Source organism: Cervus elaphus, chromosome 19, assembly GCF_910594005.1.
Source record: "Cervus elaphus chromosome 19, mCerEla1.1, whole genome shotgun sequence".
In the NCBI taxonomy this organism is placed as follows: domain Eukaryota; kingdom Metazoa; phylum Chordata; class Mammalia; order Artiodactyla; family Cervidae; genus Cervus; species Cervus elaphus.
In genome coordinates, this window is record NC_057833.1 from 31,555,019 (window position 1) to 31,580,246 (window position 25,228).

At 39.5% G+C, this 25,228-nt stretch overlaps 1 protein-coding gene across 3 annotated transcripts in view; it reads right to left on the reverse strand.

Annotated features, from left to right (window-relative positions):
* Nucleotides 1-24,824, reverse strand: part of ZMAT3 (zinc finger matrin-type 3) — a 36,634-nt gene extending 11,810 nt beyond the window's left edge. For 2 of the 3 annotated variants that reach the window (XM_043874692.1, XM_043874690.1), the window contains exons 1-3: nt 24,564-24,824; nt 20,254-20,580; nt 1,077-1,196 (exon numbers count right to left, since the gene is read on the reverse strand). In XM_043874692.1, coding sequence (XP_043730627.1) covers nt 1,077-1,196; nt 20,254-20,523 — 390 coding nt within the window. In that variant the 5' untranslated portion in view covers nt 20,524-20,580; nt 24,564-24,824. Of the gene's footprint in view, nt 1-1,076; nt 1,197-20,253; nt 20,581-24,298; nt 24,389-24,563 lie in introns of all 3 variants that reach the window. The other variant, XM_043874691.1, reaches the window with a different exon arrangement.
* Nucleotides 24,825-25,228: the final 404 nt, after the last annotated feature.

Below are 25,228 nucleotides of genomic sequence, written 5' to 3' on the forward strand. Positions count from 1 at the left end.
TAGCAGAGTACTTCGCATAGTAAGAGATCAAAGTGATTATTAGTTATTATTATTTATGACCTAAGGGGCTTCCCTGATAGCTCAGTGGTAAAGAATCTGCCTGCCAATGAAGGCGATATGGGCTCAATCCCTGGGTTGGGAAGATCCCCTGGAGAAGGAAATGGCAACCCACTCCAGTACTCTTGCCTGGAAAATGCCATGGACAGAGGGGCCTGGCGGGCTATAATCCATGAGGTCTCAAAGAGTCAGACACAGCTTAGAGACTGAGCACTGAGCACACACATTTATGACCTATAAAAAAAATAATACTTCAAAGACAGATTAGAATCCATATTTCAGAAAGTACTAAAGTACAGGAATATCTTGCCTCAAACACTGATCTCCCAAAGAGTAAATGGAACTTGGCTCTCAAGTGTGGGTCATAATACCAAAGTCCAGGAAGAGTGTGTACAGGCTCTCTGTACAGAAGTAAGAAAGGGGCAGCTTCAAGAAACTGATCTCGCTGGAAGGCAATATATAAAGTCAATGTGGGAACTTTTCTGGTGGTCCAGTGGTTAAGACTCTGCCTTCCAATATAGGAAGCACAGGCTTGATCCCTGGTTGGGAAGCTAAGATCCCACATGCCTCATAGCCAACAAAATTCATAAAACAGAAGCAATATTGCAACAAGTTCAATAAAGATTTTAAAAAATGGCCCACATTAAAAAAAAAAAATCTTAAAAAAAGATAAAGTTAGTAGGATTGACCACAATCGAGATAAATGTTGAAAACTCTTTCTTTTCATTCAAGGCTTCATGTAGACATTCAGGGCCATTTAACCCAGAATTTTCAAATATGCATACAGAAAGCCTCATGAAATCATTTTGTTTCATTTCATGAACCATAACAAAATCCAATGAGAAGTCTTGGGATTCATGAATTTTTGCATTAAATCCAGTTATCAATGAGCTGAAAGCACCAAGAAGGGCGTTTTAGGAGTATTGGCTCAGCTGTACCTTGATGGACACACAGATGACAAACTTCATCCATGGCCACCTGTGCACGGGGCAGCTCCCACCCTGACCCTCGAGTCTCACCTGCGGAGGGGCTGAAACAGCTGGGGCAGCCACAGGTTCCACTGCATTGCTCATTCTGGCAGGAGGAGGACAGCTATTTGCTGCATAGTAATTTCGGAGTTTCTTACCATGATTTTTACCCTAGAAGTAAAATGAAATGAGTCATTACTGTGAGGAAAATGTATCAAATTGAGTTAACCTATTTACCAAAAAAGAAAAAAACACATGTTATTCTTTCAGAGATATGCAACAGGGGGGTAAACAGTAGGTAGATTTGATTATTACATCTTAAAGTAGAAGACTCTACTCTTTGATTCTAACAGAATGATTAAATTTATCTGGGAGAGATAAGTGAACAAAGTCAAAAGACATTAATTTCCTATATATTTCTGGAAAACAACCATTTTCTAGTGATCTGTGTCCTCTGCCAACTTGTTGCCATTCAATTGCCGCTGCCTAAATATGAATTTTATGACGCTCTGATCTAATCTATTTTATGTCAGTAATGAAATGGATAATCCAATTACTTTTACAAAAATAGCACTTCCAGAGTATCTTTTTACTTACAAAGAACTCTCCTGGGCATTGGCTCATTTGCCACTCACAAAAATCCTGAAAGAGGAATTTGTTAATGTTATCCATATATGACAGCTGAGACACTGCAATCCAGGCAGCACAGAGAACTTGCCTCCGACACCTTCAGGAGGCCTAGCAGCGGGGTCGCAGCTTGAAGCAAGCCTTCTGGACCCAAAGCGAGGCCCTTTTTCATACAGCATGATGGCTTCAGGGCACACCGTGAACCTCTATTAAAATGGATTTGCCTCTCTCATCATGTTTCTTTTATCATTCTCAAGTTTATGGCTGAGCTGATAAAAACTGATGGGAAGGGGCAGTCCAAAAGCATCCTAAATGAGGGTTAAACTGTATATTATTCTTTAAACTGCACTGAAAAACCAAACATGTAGGCAAATATTTATATACCATCTACTATATGCTAAACCCTAGAAATAAAAAGGACTAGCTAGCATATGGTCTAGAGGAGGAGACAAATATGTAAAGCAGTTAAAGGAATGAGTGAAATTCCACCTAATGGCCCCTGAAATGCCATAAAGGTGCTCTTACCATTATCACAGTGACCTCCAGGGAGTCAAATCCAGGGGTCACATCTGTGCCTTTATTATACTCTAAGAAACACGATACTATTGATACTCCCTCCTTCTATCATCTTCTATGACTCCCTCTTACCTCCCAGCCTCTCATTCTCTAAAAGCCACAGTGTCCAATGCACTACCCTCAGCCCTCTTTTCTCTCCATCCATACACAAACCCTGGTTATTTTACTCAGTCTCATAGCTTTAAAATACAATCAATAAGTTGGTGATTCCCGAAATTACCTATCACTATTCCTGTTATGGACTGATAGCTTATGTCCCTCCAAAATTCCTATTTTGAAATCAAATCCCCAATGGGATGGTAGTTGGAGGTGAGACCTTTGGAAGGTAATGAGGTCACAAGGGTAGAGTCTAATTAGTGCCTTTTAAAGAAGATATCAGAGAGCTCCCTTGCCCACTTTCCACCATGTAAGGATTTAGGAGAAATCAGCTGTCTGCAATCTGAAAGAGGGCCTCAGAACCCACCCATGCTAGATCCCTGATCTCAGACTTCCAGCCTCTGCAACTGTGAGAAATAGATGTTTGTTGTTTGAGTTACCCAGCCTACGACAGACTAAGACAATCCCTGACCTTCAGAGCCATACAGTCAAATGCCTCCTTGCTGTCTCCGACTCTGCGACCCCACGGACTGTAGCCTGCCAGGCTCTTCTGTCCATGGGATTTTCCAGGCAATAATACTGGAAATGGGTTGCCGTTTCCTCTTCCAGGGGATCTTCCTGACCTGGATCGAACCCACATCTCTTGTATCTCCTGCACTGGCAGGCAGATTCTTTACCATTGTGCCACATGGGAAAGCCCCTTAAGAGGCATATCCAACTTAAAACATCTAAAACATAAGTTTTAATTCCCTCCCTACCACAGAACCATCTCATCACCGCCACCACCACCGTTCATCCACGTGTCAGTAAATGACATTACTCTCCACCTAGTCACTCAAGAAAAGCCAAGGAGTCCCTTCCTTGATTCCATCCCTCCTTAAAGCCAACACATTCAACTGATGAGTCACTGTCTCACTTGAAATTTTCCAATGGCCTCCTACTACACTTAATCAGTGAATCTTTCCTATAAGCCCTTTTTGATCTGGCCCTGTCTACTTCTCAGATTTGATTTCACCCAGCTCCCCACCCCCCTCCTCACTATGTTCCTGCCTGACAACCAAACACATACACTTAAAATGTGCCAAACACATTAACTCTAAGGCCACTGCACTTGCTATTCTTTCTGCTTAAAATGTTCTTCTTTCCAATCTCTACATGGCTGGCTCCTTCTTACCTTTCAAGTCTCAATTCAAACAACATCGAACAACATCTCACTCAATCTGAGGTGTCACCCCCATTGACCAACACTTCCCCCACCCAACACACACACACTGAATCACCTTACCACACTTTCCTGTTCTATTTCACCACAGTACCACTTATAACTAACTGAAATAATGTTTTTTTGCTTATTTTTTTCTCTTTCCTACCCTCTGGAATGTAGACTCCTTGAAAATAAGGACCTTGTCCATCTTATGTACTGTTCTAGTCCCAATTTCTAGAACAATTTCTAACACATGGAAGACAGTCACTATATATTTGTTGGCTAAGTGAATCACTATTAGAGTGGAAATAAGGAACAAACTGCTAAGAGAACAAAGAGAAGGGAAGGCTTACTTCTGCCTGAGAGTACCAGGGAAAGCTTCCCTGAAAGGGGGACATATGAGTTATCTTTTAAAATGAGCAAGTTTACTAGGCAGGTAAGGAATGAGGGAAAGATAACTGTTATCAGAGGAACAGTGTAAGGAAACAGCAGTCTGCTTGAGATGGTCTCCAGGATCCTTTGGAAAAGAGGTAGGAGCTGATACACACAGGGAGCTAATTGTGTATAGTTTTGTCGATGATATAGACCTTGGACTTTAAAGGCAGCAGGGGGCTCTGAAGGGCTTTAAGCACAGCAGTTACATGACTGAATTGCATTTGATAAAGATCATTAGAAATGGGAAGATAGAAAAAAGAGCCTAGAGAATGAGGGTCCAGAAAAGAGATTGAGAATGTCTGGTTAATGAAGTAAAATGGAAACTAGACAACTGTAGCATTATGGAAGTCTAGAACAAGGTGTTTCAAAAAAAGAGTCTAATTAGATATATTATAACCCAGGATATTTACTTTCAGGTATTCCAGACAAAAGCATACATATGCGGAACTACCTATAAGAACAAAAGAAAGGGAAAGACTAGAGATCTCTTGAAGAAAACATACATATAAAGATCTACCTATAACAACAATAGAATGGGAAAGAGTAGAGATCTCTTCAAGAAAATTAGAGATACCAAGAGAACATTTCATGCGAAGATGGGCACAATAAAGGACAGAAATGGTAGGGACCTAACAAAAGCAGAAGATATTAAGAAGAGGTGGCAAGAATACACAGAAGATCTATACTATCTGGCTCACCTAGAGCCAGATATCCTGGCGTGAGAAGTCAAGTGGGCCTTAGGAAACATCGCTACGAACAAAGTTAGTGGAGGTGATGGAATTCCAGTTGAGCTATTTCAAATCCTAAAAGATGATGCTGTGAAAGTGCTGCACTCAATATGCCAGCAAATTTGGAAAACTAAGCAGTGACCACAAGACTGGAAAAGGTCAGTTTTCATTCCAATCACAAAGAAAGGCAATGCCAAAGAATGTTCAAACTATCACACAGTTGCACTTATCTCACATGCTAGCAAAGCAATGCTCAAAATTCTCCAAGCTAGGCTTCAACAGTATGTGAATCGAGAACTTCCAGATGTTCTAGCTGGATTTAGAGAAAGCAGAGGCACCACAGATCAAATTGCCAACATTTGCTGGATCACAGAAAAAACAAGAGAATTCCAGAAAAACATCTACGTCTGCTTCATTGACTACACTAAAGCCTTTGACTGTAAGGATCACAACAAACTGTGGAAAATTCTTCAAGTGATGGGAATATCAGACCACCTTACCTGCCTCCTGGGAAATCTGTATGCAGGTCAAGAAGCAACAGTTGGAACTGGATATGGAACAATGGACTGGTTCCAAATTGAGAAAGGAGTAGAGTCAAGGCTTGCTTATTATGGTCACCTTGCTTATTTAACTTATATGAGGAGTACATCATGTGGAAGTCTGGGCTGGATGAATCACAAGCTGGAATCAAGACTGCAAGGAGAAATATCAATAACCTGTCACCAGTGGTGCCATATGACACCAGTCATACGGCAGGAAGCAAAGAGGAACTAAAGAGCCTCTTGATGAAAGTGAAAGAGGAGAGTGAAAAAGTTGGCTTAAAACTCAACATTCAAAAAACAAAGATCATGGCAACCAGTCCCATCACTTCATGGCAAATAGATGGGAAAACAATGGAAACAGTGACAGACTTTCTTTTCTTGGGCTCCAAAATCACTGCAGATGGTAACTGCAGCCATGAAATTAAAAGATACTTGCTCCTTAGAAGAAAACCTATGACCAACCTGGACAGCATATTAAAAAGTAGAGACATTACTTTACCAACAAAGGTCTGTCTAGTCAAAGCTATGGTTTTTCCAGTAGTCATGTATGGACATGAAAGCTGGACCATAAAGAAAGCTGAGTGCCGAATTGATGCTTTGAAACTGTGGTGTTGGAGAAGACTCTTGAGACTCCATTGGACTGCAAGGAGATCAAATCAGTCAATCCTAAAGGAAATCAGTCCTGAAAATTCATTGAAAGGACTGATGCTGAAGCTGAAGCTCCAATACTTTGGCCACCTGATGGGAAGACCGACTCACTGGAAAAGACCCTGATATTGGGCAAGACTGATGGCAGGAGGAGAAAGGAACGACAGAGGATGAGATGATTCAATGGCATCACAGACTCGATGGACATGAGTTTCAGCGAGCTCCTGGAGTTGGTGATGAACAGGGAAGCCTGGCGTGCTGCAGTCCATGGGGTCACCAAAAGTCAGACAGGACACTTGGACATGACTGACTGACCAAACTGACTAAAGGACCCAAAAGAACTGTTAGCAGAAGAACTGTTTGTAACCACTGAAAAGTGGAAACAACTGACGTGTCCAACTACAGGATAATGGATAAAATGTAATCTGTTTATACAATGTAACACTATACTGTGGTGAAAATATAAATCCTAGGCCCAGTGTGACAACAAAAAAGATTCTTATAACAAAACGTTGAATAAAAAGAACATATTGGAAAAGATATGTAAGCATAATCACTTTAATATGAGTGTTAAAATATGAAACCACTACATTTTATGTAGGAAGATATATATGTAGCAAAAATACAAAAAAGTGGCAGGTGGGGAGGTGGGGGACAAAAATACCAATTTAGTATGGTGGCTACACCTGGGAGCATAGGAGCTCGGTTCAGTTCAGTTCAGTCAGTCAGTCGTGTCCAACTCTGCAACTCCATGGACTGCAGCACACCAGGCTTCTCTCTCCATCACCAACTTTCAGAGCTTGCTCAAACTCATGCCCATCGAGCCAGTGATGCCATCCAACCAAGAGTCAGTAATGCCATCCAACCTCTGTCATCCCATTCTCCTCCTGCCTTCAATCTTTCCTAGTATCACAGTCTTTTTCAATGAATCAGTTCTTCCCATCAGGTGGCCAAAGTACTGGAGCTTCAGCTTCAGCATCAGTCCTTGCAATGAATATTCAGGACTGATTTTCTTTAGGATGGACTGGTTGGATCTCCTTGCTGTCCATCAAGGGACTCTCAAGAGTCTTCTCCAGCACCATAGTTCAAAGGCATTCATTCTTTGGCACTCAGCTTTCTTTACAGTCCAACCTTCACATCCATACACGACTACTAGAAAAGCCGTATCTTTGAGTATTCAGACCTTTGTCAGCAAAGTCATGTCTCTGCTTTTTAATATGCTGTCTAGGCTTGCCACAGCTTTTCTTCCAAGGAGCAAGTGTCTTTTAATTTCATGGCTGCAGTTACCATCCGCAGTGATTTTGGAGCCCCAAAAAATAAAGTTTGTCACTGTTTCCATTGTTTCCCTATCTATTTGCCATTAAGTGATGTGACCGGTGCCATGATCTTTGCTTTTTGAATGTTGAGTTTTAAGCCAGCTTTTTCACTCTCTTCTTTCACTTTCATCAAGAGGCTCTTTAGTTCCTCTTCGCTTTCTGTCATTATAGTGGTATCATCTGTATATCTGACATTGTTGATATTTCTCCCTGCAATCTTGATTCCAGCTTGTGATTCATCCAGTCTAGTCTTTTGCATGATGTACTCCTCATATAAGTTAAACAAGCAGGGTAACAATATACAGCCTTGTACTCCTTTCTCAATTTGGAACCAGTCCATTGTTCCATGTCCAGCTCCAACTGTTGCTTCTTGACTTGCATACAGATTTCTCAGGAGGCAGGTAAGGCGATCTGGTATTCTCATCTCTTGAAGAATTTTCCACAGTTTGTTGTGATCCACACAGTCAAAGAGTAGTCAATGAAGCAGACGTAGATGTTTTTCTGGAATTCTCTTGTTTTTTCTGCGATCCAGCAAATGTTGGCAATTTGATCTCTGGTGCCTCTGCCTTCTCTAAATCCAGCTAGAACATCTGGAAGTTCTCGATTCACATACTGTTGAAGCCTAGCTTGGAGAATTTAGAGCATTGCTTTGCTAGCATGTGAGATGAGTGCAACTGTGTGATAGTTTGAACATTCTTTGGCATTGCCTTTCTTTGTGATTGGAATGAAAACTGACCTTTCAGAAAGGAGCAACTTAGTTGGGAAAAGACACAACTTCAATTGAACTGAAGCTAGATGACTCTAGCTTTTCATTCTAGAAGCTACGTGACAAATATGCATGTCCATTATATTATTTCAAATATTTTTTATGTCTGAGGGGCTTCAAAAAGATTTTAAAACAACAACAACAAAAAAAATGGAGTGGTTCTACCAGGTCAGGATAGAGAAGTAATATTGCACTTGAAAAGATACAGATTAACAGATATATAGATATAACAGATACAGATATAACAGATATAAAGAATAACCTTGTTAAGAACCACTTCAGTAGAGTAGTGGGGGATAAAAACCACATGAAGGGAAAGAATGGGAGAGGCGAAAATGGAGACAACCAATATAGGCAGCTATATGGACAAATTCTACTGCAACATGGAGCAGAGAAACAGAGTACGGAGTCAGAAGGGGAAATGAATCAGTAGGAAAAAAATTTTAAGATGGCTTAGGCTTGTTTGCATGGCAACAGGAGGAAGTCAGTAAAACAAAAGAAAAGGTATGCAAGAACCACAGCACAGTTACAGAACCATAGTCCATAAAAAGGCAGAAGAAAATGAGGTACATTGGATTACAGGAGGGATCAACCTTAGATAGTGTCAGGAATTTTAATTCCAAAGCAGTATCTACAGCAGTATTTGAGCAGATATTGCATCCATACATTAATGATAGTAATGGCAACTAACCATTTTGAGCACTTATGTGACAGGTAGTGTTCTAGACACTTTATAAATATTATCTCATTTAACATCATGAAATCTCTATCACGTAGGTAAAATTATTGTCCCCATTTTACACATTAGGAAACTAAGTTCAATGAGTTAATCTTTCACCCAAGAGTTTTCAGAGAGCTCCCTAGAGGCTGCCTAATTTGCATTTCTCCATATATCCTCCATAAACAACACAGAATAAGAAAAACAAAACTGCACAAAACCCATGCCTTCCATACAACTAGAAGTCACAGAATGCCCAGACCCTAAAATAACCGTAAGTAAAAAAGAAAAGACATCAAATCCCAATGAGTAATCACTCCTGCTCCTGCCACAAGCCTTCACAGTAAGCAAAAGCAGTCCAACAAAAACTGAAGGACACGGAGAAGGAGCTTGCAGCTAGATTATAAAGCTAAGATTGCTTTATAACCACCACCAGAAAAAGTAAATCCCCCAATTTTATAAATACTAAAGCATGATCCAGTCACTGACTACTGGACAGGGACTTAAATGTACACATGATTTGAAGTGGCTATCTTCAAAGTGGCTTTTAGAGGAGGAAAAGGCAAAAAGGAAGGGAGAGGCACCCTTTGGCAACAAACAGGTGAAGAGGAAGAGAAGCAACATGGGAAAAGTTAGCATCCTCAGAACAAGAAAGAACAAAGCAAAATTCAGAAGACAGGACTTCCCAGGTGGTCCAGTGGTAAAGAATCTGCCTACCCATGTAGGAGACACAGGTTCAATCCTTGGTCCAGGAAGATTCCACATGCCTCAGAGCAGCTAAGCCCATGTGCAACAACTCCTGAGCCTGTAACTCTGGAGCCCACAAGCCACAACTACTGAAGCCCGCACATTCTAAGTCCTGTGTGCCAGAACTAGAGAGTAGCCCCTGCTCACCACAACTCGAGAAAGCCCTTGCACAGCAACAATGACCCAGTGCAGTCAAAAATGATTTTTTTAAAAAAATCAGAGGACATACACACACTCTCCTGACCACCATAAAAAAAAAAAAAAAATCAGTAAAGAACTGGACTTTGCTACAGTGATAGAAGAGGTTGCTACTGAATTATGAATCGCATAAACTACCCAAAACCCACATAATGAATACACAAAAAGAAATCAATTCTACACAAAGTTACCACCAAAAAATAAAAATAAAAAAATACATCTCAGCAAATGAATCACACCTCCAAAACAAACAAACAAAAAGAAACAAAAGAAAACAACACTCCAAACAGAATTAAATATATAGTATTCAAACAAAACTTTGAGAATATAAAAAAAAAATCACCTTGAAACAGGAATTCAAAATGTACAAAAAAAATTAGGCAAAACATAGTGAGAAATGAAAAGAAGGATAATTAAATTCTAGAAAGTAAAAGGTAATTATAGCCAAAATTAGGAGCAAATCCAAGTATCAAAGAAGAATAGAGTCAAATGAAAATGTACTAACAGGCACTGAAGAAAGACAGAAAAGCAGTCAAGAAAATAAAAATAATAAAAATAAAAAAATTTAAAGGGTCAAGAGAGGAAGCAATAGAACTGGAAGACAAGTGAAGAAAGAATGACTTATAGAAAACGAGTCCCCAGAGAAGAAAAGCAAAATCAAACAATCAAACAGAACTAACATTTGAAACTATAATTGTTCAAAAGTGCCTAAAATTGTCCAAAAGTAAATGAAGATCTGAATCTACATATTGAAAAGGCATGCCAGGTATCTGGGAAAATTAACCCAGAACAATCAAATCTGCAGTAGATCTTTTAAACTGTATGAGACTTCAAAGAAAAGAAAAAAAAAAGTCCTCTTAAACTCTCCAGGCAAAAAGGTCAAATAACTTGCAACGGCAAAGGAATTAGAATGGCGTCCATAATACACAAAGCAAGGCAATAAGGAACAGCCTTTTTTAAAAAATATAGGTGTGAACCAAGGATTTTATGCTCAGCCAACTATTCTTGTTTCAAATGTGAAGACTATAGAAAACATTTCTAAATACACAAGACCTTAGGAATTTGGCACTTAAAAGTCACTCTTGAAAAATCTATTAACACTTCATTCACCCAAGAAATGACTGGGGAAACCAGCAAAAAGACTGATGTTAAATATTTTCAAGTGTCTAAATTATCAATGCTGGGAAAGATTGAAGGCAGGAAGAGAAGGGGACGACAGAGGATGAGACGGTTGGATGGCATCACCAACTCAATGGACATGCGTTTAAGCAAGCTCTGTGAGTTGGTGATGGACAGGGAAGCCTGGCATGTTGCAGTCCATGGGGTCATAAAGAGTTGGACACGACTGAGCGACTGAACTGAACTGTATCAAACACTAAAAAGGTGAAGATGACAGTGAAAGATTAATGCTCAAATATTATACATTATGACACAATGGAAATAATGCAACAAAAATGGGAAAAGGAAAGTAGAATAAGCTCATTGATTCTTCAATAGGCAACAGTTGGGATACCATTAAAAACTGACAAATCAGGTAGTAAAACAGTAAATAACTGAGCAGGTTGGTAAAATCATATAAAACAGTGTAAATAAGAAGAAAATGAAAAAGGAGTACAAGGGATGATATGGTGTGACATCTTTCTAAATATACCTTTTTGCATGGATGTAGAGAACAAACATATGGACACCAGCTGGGAAGTGGGGGTGTGGGATGAACTGAGAGATTAGGATTGATATACATACACTATTGATACTAAGTATAAAAGAGATAACTAATGAGAACCTATTGTATAGCTCAGTGCGTGGTGTGACCTAAAAGGGAAGGAAAGCCAAAAAAGAGGTGATATATGTATACATATAGCTGATTAACTTTGCTGTACAGTGGAAACTAACACAACATTGTTAAGGCAACCATACTCCAATAAAAATGAATTAAAACTCTAAATAAATATACCTTTTTGTATGATTCTGACTTTTAGGACTATATTAACATTCTACAGGCTTAGAAAAAGAATCAAAGTCAACAAGAATTGGCGAAGACCCAAAGTGAAATAAGTACAAACAGAAATAAGCCTAACTGTATGAAAAAATAACATAACCATACTGAAGGAGGAGGGAAGGATAAAACTGTTCACATAGTCAGTCTGAAAGTATCTCTCCCATAATACTTACTAAGCACAAAAAGAAAAACAATAACTTTACAAAGGACAACACTAGCAGACAGCATCTCTGTAACCTTTAACTTCGTAAAACAGTATTTTGACTACACACTATAAGGCTAGACACCAAAAGAACAAGACATAAATATTATCCTCATTAGTATGCTGATTTTTCAAAAGGATACAGATTATCAATCCCAGAACTATTTTACATGTACTGTGAGCATGTATGTGTTTGTGTGTGTGAATGTGTGTACTGTGAATAATGACACATATATAACTAGCTCTGTCATGAGAAGATCTAGAAGCAATGACACTCGAGTACCAAAAGGCACACCAACACTCAGACTTTGGTCTCTAAATACCATTCTCCAATTAAAAATTTAAAAAAACAGAAAAACAAAACCTGGCTCCTTGAAGAAATGGTTGACATGGGGAAGGTACCAAAAAATCTTGGAATACTTTGTACTGACAGAAAGTAAGGAACTATACAAAAAATTATGGGGACATGTCAAATGAACATAAGCACCAGCCTGAAGGGAAACACACTGGTCAAATGTGAAACAGTTAAAACATCAAAATAAATGATAGCAAGTGTTTATATCCCTGAATTAATATAAGAATCTACAACCCATAGTGATACTGACTATTTGAGAAAGTTCTTCATTAAAGTAAAATTCTAACTATAAATATACAAAGAATGATTGAAGCAGAAAAATCACCATTTGGCAAACACCACGGTAATAATTACTGCAGGGAAAAATATTAATAGATGCTATTATCACTATTATGTACATCACTATGTAAAAATATAATTAGAAACATTCACATAGTCTCAAGGTTATCTCCCCATATGATACTTATTAAACATAAGAAAAAAACAGTAATTTTACAAAGGAGAGCCCCAGCAGGCACCACCTTAATCAGCGATCAAAAGTTAACAGCAGCAGTGACGGAAATATTCACATCAAGTCCTTTCCAATATGAAAAAATGGGAAAGACACATCAGTTCTGTGGTATTCCTGTCCAAAAAAACCACATAACCACATGAATTCAATCATGAGAAAACAACAAACAAATCCAAATTGGGTCATTCTACAAAACAACTTCTCAAAAATTGCAAGATAGTAAAAAGCATAGAAAAATTTAACCCATCCACATTAAAGAACACATAATACCACATGCAAGAATTTATCTAGGATTGGATCCCTGAACCAGAGAAAGGACATTAGTAAACAATTGATGAAATGTAAAAGGTCTGTATAGCCAAAACTATGGTTTTTCCAGTAGTCATGTATGGATGTGAGTTGGACCATAAAGAAGGCTGAGCACAGAAGAATTGATGCTTTTGAATTATGGTGCTGGCAAAGATTCTTGATACTCCCCTGGAATGGAAGGAGATCAAACCAGTCAATCCTAAAGGAAATCAACCCTGAATATTTATTGGAAGGACCAATGCTGAAGCTGAAGCTCTAATGCTCTGGCCCCCTAATGTGAAGAACCAACTCATTGGAAAAGACCTTGATGCTGGGAAAGATTGAAGGCAGGAGGAGAAGGGGATGACAGAGGACAAGATGGTTGGATGGCATTACCAACTCAATGGACATGAGTTTGCGCAAATTCCGAGAGATGGTGAAGGACAGGGAAGCCTGGTATGCTACAGGCCATGGGGTCACAAAGGGTCAGACATGACTTAGCAACTGAACAACAACAAAACAGTCTGTAGAGCAGATAATATTGTTGTTATCAGTATTGAGTTCCTAGTTTTGATAACTATACTATAGTTATATAAAATATTAATATTGGGGAATCTGATGAGATGCATGCAGAAATGTTTAATAAGTGTTTTATATAATAAAATTATTCACATTTAAAAGTTAATAAAATAAAATAAAAGTTGCCCAAAGCCACAAGTAAATGCCAGAACTGAGAACACTCTTGGTCCAGAGTCCATGCCACCCTGCTCCACTGCACCTTAAGACAACTAAACACAGTGAAGGAATCACTCAAGTACTAGGAGCTGTCCTAAATGTTTTATACCTACTAACTTGCAAGCATGATAAGCATCATCATTATCATCATCATCTTCATGAGACATAGAGAAATTAGAATATATTTCCAATACCATACATCTAGTAAGTATTTGTACTAGAACTTGAACACTAGTCTGACCCCATGATATGTTAACTAACATCCTATAAAACAGATGCTAGAAAAGAAAATAATAAGAAATCAATATGCCCCTAAAAATTAAAGATATGATTATCAAAATTAAAAAAATTCAACATAGCATTAGAATTCAAGAATACCTCTCAGAAATTCAATAAAGGGGACAAATAAGAAATATGAAGAATCAATCCAGCTAATCAAAGATAGTGCTAATAGAATTACCAGGGAAAAGAAAGAGAAATGTAGAGAAGAATATTATCAAGGAAATCATATCAAAGAAAATTCCCCAGAGCTCAAGAGAAATGAGAGTATGCAAACTGAAAGGAGCCACTAGTGCTGACAGGGACAAATGAATGAAGACCCAGACAGAGACACACTCATCATTGTGAAATTTCAGATACCAAGGATAAAAAAGAAAGCCTAAAAACTTCCACAAAAAAAAGCCCAAAATTAAAGTGGGTCACCCACAAGAGAATAAGAATCTGAATAAGATTTGTCTTCAGATCACCAGCCCAGGTGGGATGCATGAGACAAGTGCTCGGGCCTGGTGCACTGGGAAGACCCAGAGGAATCGGGTGGAGAGGGAGGTGGGAGGGGGGATCGGGATGGGGAATACATGTAACTCCATGGCTGATTCATGTCAATGTATGACAAAACCCACTGCAATGTTGTGAAGTAATTAGCCTCCAACTATAAAAATAAATGAAAAAAAAAAAAAGATAAGATTTGTCTTCAGCAACACTAGGAAGACAAAAACAAAACAAAACACACAGGTATACATGCACACACAATGCAGTATAACTTTTAACCTTTTTAGGAAAATAATAGTCAACCTGGAACTGAACTGCCAAGTACAAAGTTATAATACAGACATTTTTAGACACATAACGGTATCTCAGAAAAATATTATTTCCCATTCATTACTACTTCACTTTAAAGAGAGAGAAATGTGCTGTAATATACATTTATATTTATCCCTTCTTCCTTCAAGTAACATGAAGATGGACTCCAACAAAACAGGATTAAAAAAAAAAGAAAACATGCATATTTAGAAAATGGCAACCTAAGCCATAGAGCAATGAAGAGAAATTCAAAATTAGCAGCTGTGCAGCGAACTCAGGGGGCACCCGGGGGAGAACGGAAAAAGAAGACAGAAGGATCTGGGGGCAAAAGGGGGACTTCACATAATACATACAGTGATCGAGATGTGGAGGGGAAAATGAGGATATGATAAAGATATATCCTATAAGAAAAAGAAGGGGAAAATGAAAGCCATGAAAAACTCCTGCAAACAAAAAAAGATATGCAATGAAGTCATGATCCAAATGTAAAGTATCTGGTTCAAATCAGAACAAGAAATCAGTGGGTTTCATGAAGATAAGTGAAATGGATTATAAACAATAAAAAGAAAGATTAAGAAACTAGTAGATTTTTTTAAGGCATAAGAATCTTCTATTTTATTTTTTTTAGAAAGTGTGAGAAACTCAAGGAAAAACAAAAAGCTATTTCAAAGTTATAATACACATCTGAAGGAAACTAAAAGGGAACAATTTTGAGGAACTGATGACTTTCAAGAAAGAGCTATCCATTTGAACATCTCTTTTAAGTAGCATGGAACCATGACATTGGAAACAGAAAGAAAGAAAGCTTTGCACTGAACAACATTTCCCTACTAATAATACAAAAGCTAAACATCAATTTTTAACAATTCGAGTCAACTTGCAAATATCAAGCATAGGAAACTTAACCTGATTATAGATTAAACAAAAATGTTATAAAACTTGATGTTGTCAAAATAAAACTAGAGTCAACCCAAGATGGGAGGCAGAAAGAATAGAGAAGAAAAGGTAGAGCATAGCTGTGGAAGTGAGAACAGGTGATTATTGCTTTTCATTATAAATCTTTTATTCTATAGGCATTATTTTGAGAAAAATATCTTTGAATGTTTTAAGGAGTAAGCTGTTACCAGTGCAAATGCTACAAAGAGGCTAAGTGAGAAGGAGCTAGATTTGACCTCTAATGTCACAGATAGCCTTGAAAAGGACCATTTCACTAGAGTACCAGAATGGAAACCAGAGTATGATGGGTCGGGAAATGAAAACTTGAAGAGGACAAGTATATCCAGCAGAACTCTAAGGACAGAAGAAAAGAAAGATTGCTAACAAGAGGAATTAAAAGGAAAGGGAAGGTTGTTGTTACTATTTTTATTAACATGGGGAAAAAACCTGAGCATGTTTTTAATCTGATTGAGGTGAAGAAGGGATGACAGGTGATGAAATCTAGAGTACAGGGTAAGGAATCAGCCTTGTAGAGAAGAAAGGATATCTATTGTGAAATGCAAAGAAACCAGGTAGGGAGGGGGCTTCCCTGGCGGCTCAGCAGTCAAGAATCCGCCTGCCCTGTGTCATAAAGAGTCAGGTGTGACCGAGTGACCAAGCGTGCAAGAGGTAGGCAGGATGAGACAGAGAAGCAGAAAGGTGGTGAGATCCAGCTAACAGGGTCACAGAGAGCTTCTATCCACCAACAAAGTTTATTTTGACCACTCTCAGTACACTGCAAGTTCAACTGGGAAACAATCAAATGGGAAATATGGGGGGGGGGGGGGGGGGAAATCATAAATATTAGCTGACATTAGAGATTATGCCATCCAAAGCTGGGTGATCAATGTAAAAATGTATGCGCCAAAATCAGTACTTTAAATTTGGGGATGACATCAGCTGTATCCTCTGAATTATGAATTAAGGTCACTACCTTCTGTATTTCAATTCTAGAACTAGTTTTTTCCCCTGTGTTCTGTGTTTTTCAAATTAATCTACTTACTATGGTAGGTTGTTGTTTGGCTACTAAATACTACAAATAGAAATCTATGTTGATGACAGATTTTTAAAATGTACCTTGAATAACTAGTTCTTTTTCAAACGAGTTAACATGAATTAACAGGAAAAAATGGTTGACGTTATTTCAAAATGTAGAGACCTTAGCAAAATTTATCCAATGCTTTTTGCTTTTTAAATTTTTATTAATGACCTTCTATCCTAAAGTGATTCTTCCTCTAGGCACTTATGCTGCTGAAACAGTATTATGTTACTCCATGTCCGGCTTACCCTAAATAACCTGAAGCCTACAGACAGATTTTAATAAAATGAATGCATATTTTTCCTCCAAAGGTTTTACTTTAAATTATAACTAAAGTCATTATTTTGAGACCACAAAAATATATACCGTCATTTAAAATGAAACAATAGCAAAGGGTATTTTGAAGCAAGCTGACTGGGTTAAAAAGTCCTGGGAACAGAACTAAATCTGTGATGACCACTGATATGCACGGGTCATCACTAAGGCAGCCCCAGCTTACGAACACGAGGATGGCAGGGAAAAATCTCAGTGAGCTTAAAGGGAAGTATTTGTTGAGCAGTTTCCATTGTGTGTCCTGGATTACTGGAACATGATATGGTCAGTCTCTACCCTAATACCACTCAAACCAGACTGAAGGTTGTTTACAATACCCTGGGCAATTTGAAACTTTGAGATTTCAACAATGGAATCAACTGACTAAAACACTTTGAGTAATGTAATCAAGTGTGATTTATTACCTCACATGAATGTGTTTCTAGCTTATAAATAGACTACCACTGATCCCTTTTATCTCACACATAATTAAAATAATGAATCTGTGGTCTTGGTATCAGTCAGTACTAAAAAATTACAAAGCATGTTTTAGAGTTGAAATAAAACTTTATTTCCATCATCTCATCAGCCACCTTGCTGTATCAGCCTACAATCATTGCCATTCTGCCTATTTCTGGTCCTCAGTAAGTCTTCCTCATTAGTCTTACCCCTGTCTCTAGAAGCCTTCCTAAATCCCAGCCTATTTGTGTACCCTTGGTATAGTCTTCAATGTATCTTTCAGGATAACATTTCTATGCTTTTTTTCTATGTTGGTGTACCCACATATGTTGTGTTCACACTCTGATTATTTATTATTCTGATCTACTTTTTGATCCACACTCTCGCATGCTGACTTTTCTCTCAGGTTGAAATCCAGATTTCACTTCTGGATTAGCTTTCTTCTATGCTATCTTAATGAAACTGCTCTGTACTTTGTACATGAACTGCTTGCTTTGTTTCTTAGAGGAAGAAAACTTCTTCCCCTAAGAATTACCAGCAACACTGGTTTCATTCAAATCTTTGCTTCTGAGCTCTTAAGAACTGGCTTTTATTACACTCAAACTGTTTGTTTTCTATTAGGTTCCACTCTCTAGATACCAGGTTGCTTCTTCTCTACCCTACTTTTCCTCAGTTCTTGGCTGCTTAAACTGTTTCTAGAACAGGCTGTCCTTCTTCAACTTTTCCACTTAAAAAGTCTGATTATCTAAAATTTAATTCCATTTTCTTATATTTTCTAATTCATATATTCACTGTATCACTGAGGAAGCTGAAATTAAGTATATATTACTCATCAGCTAAAAAGTTCAGAGCACACACACACAAGTGTAGAAGAAAAGAAAAAACCAAAATAAATTCTGGTTCTCTTTCTTATCTAGTTTAAGCCTTATAATCCAATGACTCTGCTCAAACTGAACTCTCTCTATGCATAACCAAAAGCATCCATCACTGTCTACAAAGTCACAAAGAGATATTAGGAAGAAAAAAGGCAGGAGGTGTATGTACAATCCATGCACATATATTTAAATCACATATTGCCCAAGAGTTTTCCCTCATAAAAGTAAACAACTTTTCTGTAAATGATACTTACATGTGTATACGACACACAATTAACTTGCTCCCAAGTTAACAGTTTAAACAGCTAAAAATCAAAACTTTAGAAAGCAGGCTTGATTTTCATGAGTCGTAGGCCATAAAACCAAACATTCCACAGAAACAAATGAAGACAAAAGCTATGAATAGCACTGTGTGTTGAATTTGACATGGATCATCCTAAGAGACCACAACTGAAAAGTAAAACCGGCAAAAGAAGAACCCGTGTCAAACCATTGTCATGGGAAGTGATACAGAGGGAATGAGAGTAGGGGATGGGGAAAAAGAAAGAAATGTAAAATAAATCCAGAAGAGGCCTTTATGAACCAATAATGACCAGAGTCGGACGCGACACAGCAATTAACACACTGGTCAATGACCAACAGCGACACTTGCCAAGATCTGGATGACATAATTAACTCAACTCTACATTGGAGGGCAAAACAAACCCAAACAACAGGAACTCCATAAAAGTAACACGTCTTCCCCTAAATCCCAAAGAAAACAATTCACCATTAAAACGTTTCTGATGTACGATCACAAAGTGATACAATTAGCCACCTTGAAGATCAACCCTAAACAAAACAGCAAAGACTTACACCCAGAGTAAATAAAAACTTGAAGGAAGTTACAGAGGCACAACAGGAGAAACATCTTCCTAACAGTCATCCTTCTACCATATTGTCCTATTATTTCAGATATTCATGCAGAGAATAGTCAAATCAATGATTACCCAGAAAACATATTTTCACTCAATGGCATTTGGCCTCAATTGCCTCTTGGATCTCTTTTCTCAAAAAAAAGAGGATATAATTTTATATACAGGAAACAATCAAGAAACATACCTGTGTTTTCCTTAGCAGAGACAGAAGTCAAAAGGAAAAGCTTAAGATTCATAGACAAAGAATATTCTGAACTGATACAAACTGCATTAGCTGGAAGAGAATATTTATAAAACTAATTCTTTCAGACAATTTTGACGCCGAATTGAGTATAGTACACCATACTTCAAACACCTGTTCTCCTTAGGACCACAGGTTCAAACATGCATAGGTGATTTTATTTGCCTAAAACAACAGATGGCTTCCCAGGTGGCACCAGTGGTAAAGAATCTGTCTGCCAATGACGGAGATGTGAAAGAAGTGGGTTCCATCCCTGGGTTAGGGAGATCCCCTGGAGAAAGGAATGGCTACTCACTCTGGTATTCTTGCCTGGAAAATCCCCTGGACAGAGGAGCCCGGAGGGCTACAGTCCATAGGGTCACAAAGAGTCAGACGTGACTGAAGCAAGTTAGCACACCCGCACACAAAACCCCAGGTAAACTGATGCCACACAGCTAAGTGTAAGAAGTTGAAAGAAATCCCATTCCACGAAAAGTGATGTTTTCTTTTAAAGTAGCAACACTGTGCTTTTAGCCAAACAAATACTTAGCCATCTTACTGTTCCAGGCACAAATGGTCATTTCAGAGACACCTGTGAATTGAGCAGAGCCCTGAAATGTTCTCCCACTCGATGCTTGATTTTTCCGTTTCTTCCCTCACCTGATAATGAGCCTGGGCTTGCTGCGCTGAGTTCAAGGTGACATTGCAGAGCTTGCAGTACAGCGGCTTACACAACTCCTCCAGGGCAGAGTCTTGTTCCCCTCCCTTAGGTGGCTCTTCTTCCCCAGCCAAAGGCAAGGAAGCCTCCTGCCCAAAAGGCTTCTGCGCTGGAAGCTGCAAGGCCCCTGTAGACCTGGCGGCCACTGACATAGGAGGAGAGGATGAGGGCCGCTTAGGCGGAGGAAGCCCGGCGTGTTGCAAGAGGATCATTGGGTAGGAAAGCCTTGGGCATCATCCAAAGGATGAGGAGAAGTCGGGTCTTCAAATCTGAATCAACAGCAAAAATTGAAAAAAAAAAAAAAAACTTAAAAATGTGTTATCAGCAATATGACATGTAAATGACCACATCATGGGTTCCTTCCTCTGCTTCTCCAAATCATCTTTGGGACTCCCTTTCTTTTCCCTCATCCGGCACACTTCCCCCGTCTGTTAATCCACATTGACACCACGCTCTTCCACGGGGAAGAGCTTTATGGATTTGGCTTGATTTTGCCTGGCACAGCTCCAACTGCGGTCCCTCTGGCCCATGAACATTAATAGCATTGCATCCATGGCTAATTAAATCTAAAAGTCACATGACTGAAATGAACATCAAAGGTCACCCAGTCCAGACCCCTTCCCTCAGGCACACTTAAAACACTCTTGATAATCATGCATAGACCAAAAAAAAAAAAAAAAAAAAGCCCACCAGCAAAGAACCTCAGCAAATATCCCCTTTTCATGCAAACTAGTCTTTCCATCCAAATAATATCAAAAACAGTGAAATCAAAAGTGTCACTGCTCAAACTACTGCAAACACTTCTAGAACTAGCTTAACTATCCAGGAACTCTATATATCTAATAGCTAACATTAGACATATACTCTAGTATCTTGGAAAAACTCTTGAGTCACTATGTAACAAAAATAAATAAACATGTACCTTCTGATCAACTAGTAATACTGAAATAATTGATCTAATGAATCTTCAAAGTGGAGGTTGCAAACAAACAACCTGAAGGCCACAGGCAGCCACAGACTTGCTCTTTTTGGAATATACAGTGTTTCATTTTGCTTTCATTTTTAAATTGAATTGGTTGTCAACATTTTAAAATCAAAAGATTTGTGGCTGCTCTTGACAAAAGAGGGATCTGACAACACTTGGACGGTAGTCCTGCATGAGCAACAACCGCTAGTTAGTATTGAGAGGCACTGTCCTGGGTACCCAAGCTTGTCTTCTCTAGGCGACCTCAAGTGCCCACTCAGCCTGCTGCTTTATTCATATTACATGCCTGTGCCCCACAGGCTTGAGTTGAAGACCCCACCTCATGGAGCCTTAGATTGTATTCATTTAGTTCAGTCGCTCAGTCGTGTCCAACTCTTTGAGACCCCACGATGAAAGCTGAGCGCCGAAAAAAAAAAAATGATACTTCCTTGTATTCATTAGTCTCCTATAAAATCAGAGTATTTTCTTTCTCTCTCTAGAGGTAAATTTTGAGATAAGGATTTTAATTTGGGTTAATTGGAATTGTGGGAACTCAAAGCGCATAGTGTGGTTCATTTTGAGATACTCAGGATTAGAAGTTGCCATCTGGGTTGGAGGCAGGAGAAATGGGTAAAACTGAAGTGGGATTGGAACATATTGGGTCTTTTCTGAGGGAAACAATAGAGACTATAAGGGAAAGCAAACAGTTAAAAGACCGAGGAACTAAAATTATACTGGGGCCCTGGCAGTATGATCCAGTACCCCACTGGACGCTTACTTCATGAACTATTTGATGTAGGCAATTCTCCAGGCCAGAATACTGGAGCGGGTAGCCTTTCCCTTCTCCAGAGGGTATTCCCAACCCAGGGATCAAACCCAGGTCTCCTCCACTGCGGGCAGATTCTTTACCAGCTGAGCCACAAGTGAAGCCCAAGAATACTGGAGTGCATACCTATCCCTTCTCCAGTAGATCTTCCGGACCCAGGAATCGAAATGGGGTCTCCAGCATTGCAGGTGATTTCATGACCAACTGAGCTATGAGGGAAGCCCCTAACCCTGAGTATCTCAAAATGAACCAAACTATGTGCTTTGAGTTCCCATGATTCTAATTAACCCAAATTAAAATCCTTATCTCAAAATCCTCTATTCCTTCCACTTTCAATACTATTAAAACCTCTTTCTGGTCAACAGAATATAGCTATTTTAAGGGCTGAAATTTTCCACCTGCAATAGAAAAGTGTAAGTTTTATGATAATAATAGGTTTACTAAAATCAACCAAGAACAATTTTGAAAGTTAAGTCTCTTTTACCACATTTAGTAAGTATCTACACCTGTTAATTGCAACCAAATAACAGTTTTTGTACTAAATTCAGGCTCTTAAAGCAGAAGTTATCAGTGCAATGGGAAAATAATATACTAAATGGCAAAGTACATACATCATCAGTCATAGTATTCAACAATATTTCTCATTAAGCATAATATTTAGAAAAACAATAATGTTATTTTATTCTCAAGCAGAAGTATGCTGTCCACACCTCTGAGAATATTTTTTAAAAAGCAATTGAGATTTAGAACATTTAAAAAGTCAGGTTCTCTATAATCACATTATTCCTCTGAATTAAACCAAGTGAAGACATTCAGAAAGCAAAGGCAAATACGGATATTTTTAAAAAAAGAAAACTATGGGGACAAAGACCCCTTTTTAAAAAGTTTAACTATCTAATCATAACAATTAGTAATATTAAAAGACTACATATACCCCCTGTACAGAGACAAAAGGATACCAAAGTGCAAATGACAAGCTTCCAGCTCAGAGAGAAATGGTGGAGGAAGATGTTAAAACATCTGGACAAAGGAAATAAGCAATATAAAGAGAAAATCAAATGCTACCAACGGCCTAGACATGTCTGGACTTGTCTTATAAAAGTTCACTCCCACTTGAGGAAATACCAGCATGTGTCTCCCCCAGCGCTGTCTGCAGGCTTCCATCAAAAAAAGGCCTGATAAAATCTCCCGAATTGAAGAAAAAATTCTCACACAGTACAGACTCACCCATTATCATTTTACCTTTTAATGTTTAAAGAATAGCTAGACAGTCCAAAATTCTTTCTTGTAATATTTAACAATCAAAATGATGTCAACTCCCCCAAAAGTATCTTTGCAAGACAATTACATCAGGTATTACTATACTTGCAAAAAAAAAAAAAAAAACTAGCATAAAATAAAAATCTAAAAATGAAGCCTTCAATGAAAGCAGATATGGTGGAATATAAAGAGATTCAAAGCATATAGGACTCACGTCTGTTCAACTACTGCATTAGATTAAAAGAAACTAACTTGATGCCTGATGTAAATACAATATTCCTCAGATCATAAAAGCCACTCAATTTGATCCTTGAAGTAGCATAAATGAAGGATTTATGGTGGTTAATGTCCTGGTATGGAAGGGGTTGAGGGGACAATAAAGAAAATCAAAGCTTCTCAGTCGGCCCTGTTAAAGAAAAGGAATGATCATATAGCATAGTTTTCATGATCGAATTGGGGCCTACTCTTCACATACTGCATTAAAGACAACCACTTTCTCATTTGGAGAAATCTTCGGAGGAAAGGAAACACAATAAGGGAACAGGTGACTGGCACATCAGGAAACTAGGGAAGTCTGTAACTGGGGATTCCGAAAATGAGGGAAAGACGGTGAGCATTATTCAGAGGTCATCAGAACGCAGCGAGAAGGAATGAGAGAGGAAAATAGAAAAATAATCAGTTGTAAGGTATATCACAGAAGCAAGACCCGAAAGAACGCAAGAACCTGGGGAAGAAGAGGCCTTGGTGAATTGGCGAATGTTCTCCAATCTCAGTTATGACGGGTCCGAATCCTAGGAAACCTTTCACGTATTTGAATCAGAGCTACATATACTTCAGCATTGCCCACATATATCTTACATTTCTAAAGCGTGCATGCATACACAAGAGAGCGCACTCACATACACATACATACACACATACACATACACGCACGCACCTCAATCCCGTGAGGATGCCATCACGAAAGATGGAATCCCGGGTCTCCCACGGGGCGGGGACAAGCGCTAGGGCCAAGGCAGCCGCACGCCTAGAGGATCCGAACAGTACACGTGAAATGCTTTAAAAACAAACAGATAAATAAAAGCACCGCAAGCCGGTCACGTGGAGGGCAGGTGGAAAGACCGCACCGGAAAGGAACTGCAAGCCTGGTCGCTCCGGTGCCCGTCCTAAATGCCCCGAGGCTCGCGATCGCCCGCACTCACCGGAACCCCCGGACGCGCCGGCAGTCTAGGTGCCGCGCCTGCCCCGGACGTCCGCCGCCGTCCGCCCTCCGCGCCGGGTTCGGCCCGATTCTACTTCGCCTCCCTCCGCGCAACTTTCTCGGCTGGCCCGGCAGAGCCCCCTCCACAGCTGAAGGCTGACTGTCAAAAGTCAGTCCAACCGGACCCACAGGGAAACAGCTGCAGGAAGTGACTGCGGAATCGGGAGGCGGCGGCGGAGGAGACTGAAGGCGCCGGCGCGGCGTCGCCAGTGCGCATGTGCTCGGTGGAGCGGGGCCCGCGGCGGCGGCGGAGCCTCCAGCCCGCGGGAGGGTGGCGTGCGCGCGGGTGGGGTGCGCGCCCGGCAGGTGCGGGGCCTGTGAGCGCAGCGGCTCTGGGCCGGCGTGGGGAACAAAGGCACGAGTCACAGGGAGGACGCACCACCGCCAGTCCCAAGAGTTTGTTCATCCTATAACCTGGAAAGTTGATCCAGATCAGAAACCTGGGCAGAGTTTTCGCAACTTTCATCTCCTGTCCCTGAGATCCGAACCCGTTTTCATTCCAGCCCTGCCCTCCGTCCGCTGATTGCCTGCTAAGAGTGGCAGAGGGGAGCTGCCAGAATATCCAGGATCGTCCCACCTGCTGCGACAGGACCTTTAAACTGCTCC